The sequence below is a fragment of the Bison bison genome, unplaced genomic scaffold (genome assembly GCF_000754665.1).
Source record: "Bison bison bison isolate TAMUID 2011002044 unplaced genomic scaffold, Bison_UMD1.0 scf7180017864334, whole genome shotgun sequence".
Classification (NCBI taxonomy): Eukaryota; Metazoa; Chordata; class Mammalia; order Artiodactyla; family Bovidae; genus Bison; species Bison bison.
Genome location: NW_011494906.1, coordinates 314,423 through 316,368, shown reverse-complemented (window position 1 = coordinate 316,368; position 1,946 = coordinate 314,423). Strand labels below are relative to the sequence as shown.

Here is a 1,946-nt window from a genome sequence, read left to right as displayed (position 1 = left end):
TTTAATGTTTGTTTCTATTTGCTAATCGGTTGGTTGATTTGCTTCTGTTTTGTTTTTCCAGCGAAACAGTCTCAAGAGAAGCAAATGAAAAAGATTTCTACATAAAAGTGACAAAATTTTAAGTGAATTTCATGAGATGACTGGTGAGAAAAATAAAAACATGAAGAAAAAAATGGGAGTTTTCCTTTATCTTTACATACTAACAAGAAAATATACTGTAAAATGAATCCCATTTACAATCATGGCATTAATTTGCAATTAAACAGGAGACATGGGTTCAATCCCTGGGTTGGGAAGATCCCCTGGAGAGAGGAATGGCTACCCACTCCAGTATTCTTGCCTGAGAAATCCCATGGACAGAGAAGCCTGGTGGGCTATGGTCCATGGAGTCAAAGAGTTGGACACGACTGAGCAACTAAGCATACACACACACACACACACACACACACACACACACACATAATTTCTTGGAATATAATTCCATGATCAGAACAATGGTGCCCACATAGAATGAATGTTAGAAAACATTTTTTTCTCTTCTACTCCTGAAGGAGTTTGGGTAAAATGGGTTATACGTCTTTCTTAAATAATTGGTAAAATTTCCAGGGAAGATACCTGTAGTTTTCTTTGTGGGAGGATGTTTAACTGTAAGTTTATTTTATGTAACAGATGTAAGACTATTCAGTTTGTCTTTTTCCTTCATTTATAGTTTCTATCCTCATCATGTATCCTATTTTCCTATAACTTTACTTACCTGGTAATGTTTGATGGATGCCAAGCATTGTGACTCAACTTCTGGGATGTTAGATAATTTTTTTTATTCCTAAAAGCACTGAGCTGTTTGGGATATGCCTAGGTTACTTGAAAATATTGATGTTTTTGTGTCTGAGGGAAATCTTGGGCAGTGTGTACCAGGCAGCTGCTTGGACTCATCCATAGGCTATCAATACTGTCAAGGGGCCAAAGAACCATGGGCAATAGGGCTGTCTAGACATATCTCCTGGCTTGCTTGTCAAATTTGTAATCCATCTAGGTTTGCCCACTGCAGAACAAGTCAAACACTGAGTCACTGAGATTTGCCACAGAGAAAGTATTATTTGTGAGGTAGTAAGTGAGGATACAACAGAACAAATCTCAGATCTGCATCCAAAAAGGCCAGAGACCTGAGATATTTATGATACAAAGAAGAGGACTGGTCTCAGGCATTTGGAAAGGTGATTGGAGGCTGGGAAAATGTGAGGTAATTCACTTCTATGCAGGCCCATGTTTAGCGTCAGTGGGCTCAACTAGTTTTGGGCAGGTGTATTGGGCAGGGCTTGCCCAAGTCACTTCAGTAATTTCCAACTCTGTGTGACTCTATGGACTGCAGCCTTCCAGGCTCCTCTATCCATGGGATTCTCCAGGCAAGAATACTGGAGTGGGTTGCCATGCCCACCTCTAGGGGATCTTCCTAACCCAGGGATCGAACCCTTGAGTCTCTTCAGTCTCCTGCATTGGTAGGTGGATTCTTTGCTCCTAGCATCACCTGGGAAGCCAGGTGAGTATTGGATAGGAGCTGACTCCAAATTCTTGGAAAACAACTTAAGCTCCCATTACTATGGTGATTCATACGTCAGAAGTATGTGGTTAGAAGTCTGATGATAAATTACATACAGTTCATGAAGCTGGGAGGGTTTGTAGTTAGAGACAAGGGAAAAAAATAACTAAAGTAGGCTTAGCTAGTAAAGGCAGGTTACAAGTAGAGGGTTTTCTAAGAAACGGTTCCCATATCTTTTACTCTGTAAGACATGTTCAATAATTCTGTTAAGTGCCAGCTTCCATTAATCCTATGGAGCATGGTTTCACAATTTCTCCCTCTTCATCTTCTCTCTGTTTTGTTACCAACTGTATGTATTTCTCTGCTTCCTGTTCACTTCCATCATCCTATTTTTTATTTTTGCCTTTAA

General features: G+C 39.9%; 1 protein-coding gene across 2 annotated transcripts in view; it reads left to right on the top strand.

Annotated features, from left to right (window-relative positions):
* The window catches only part of LOC104998656 (solute carrier family 22 member 10-like), a 26,575-nt gene extending 26,402 nt beyond the window's left edge, over positions 1–173 (top strand). For both annotated transcript variants that reach the window (XM_010853953.1, XM_010853952.1), the window contains one exon: positions 62–173. In XM_010853953.1, coding sequence (XP_010852255.1) covers positions 62–122 — 61 coding nt within the window. In that variant the 3' untranslated portion in view covers positions 123–173. The remainder of the gene's footprint in view (positions 1–61) is intronic.
* The last annotated feature ends 1,773 nt before the right edge of the window (positions 174–1,946 follow it).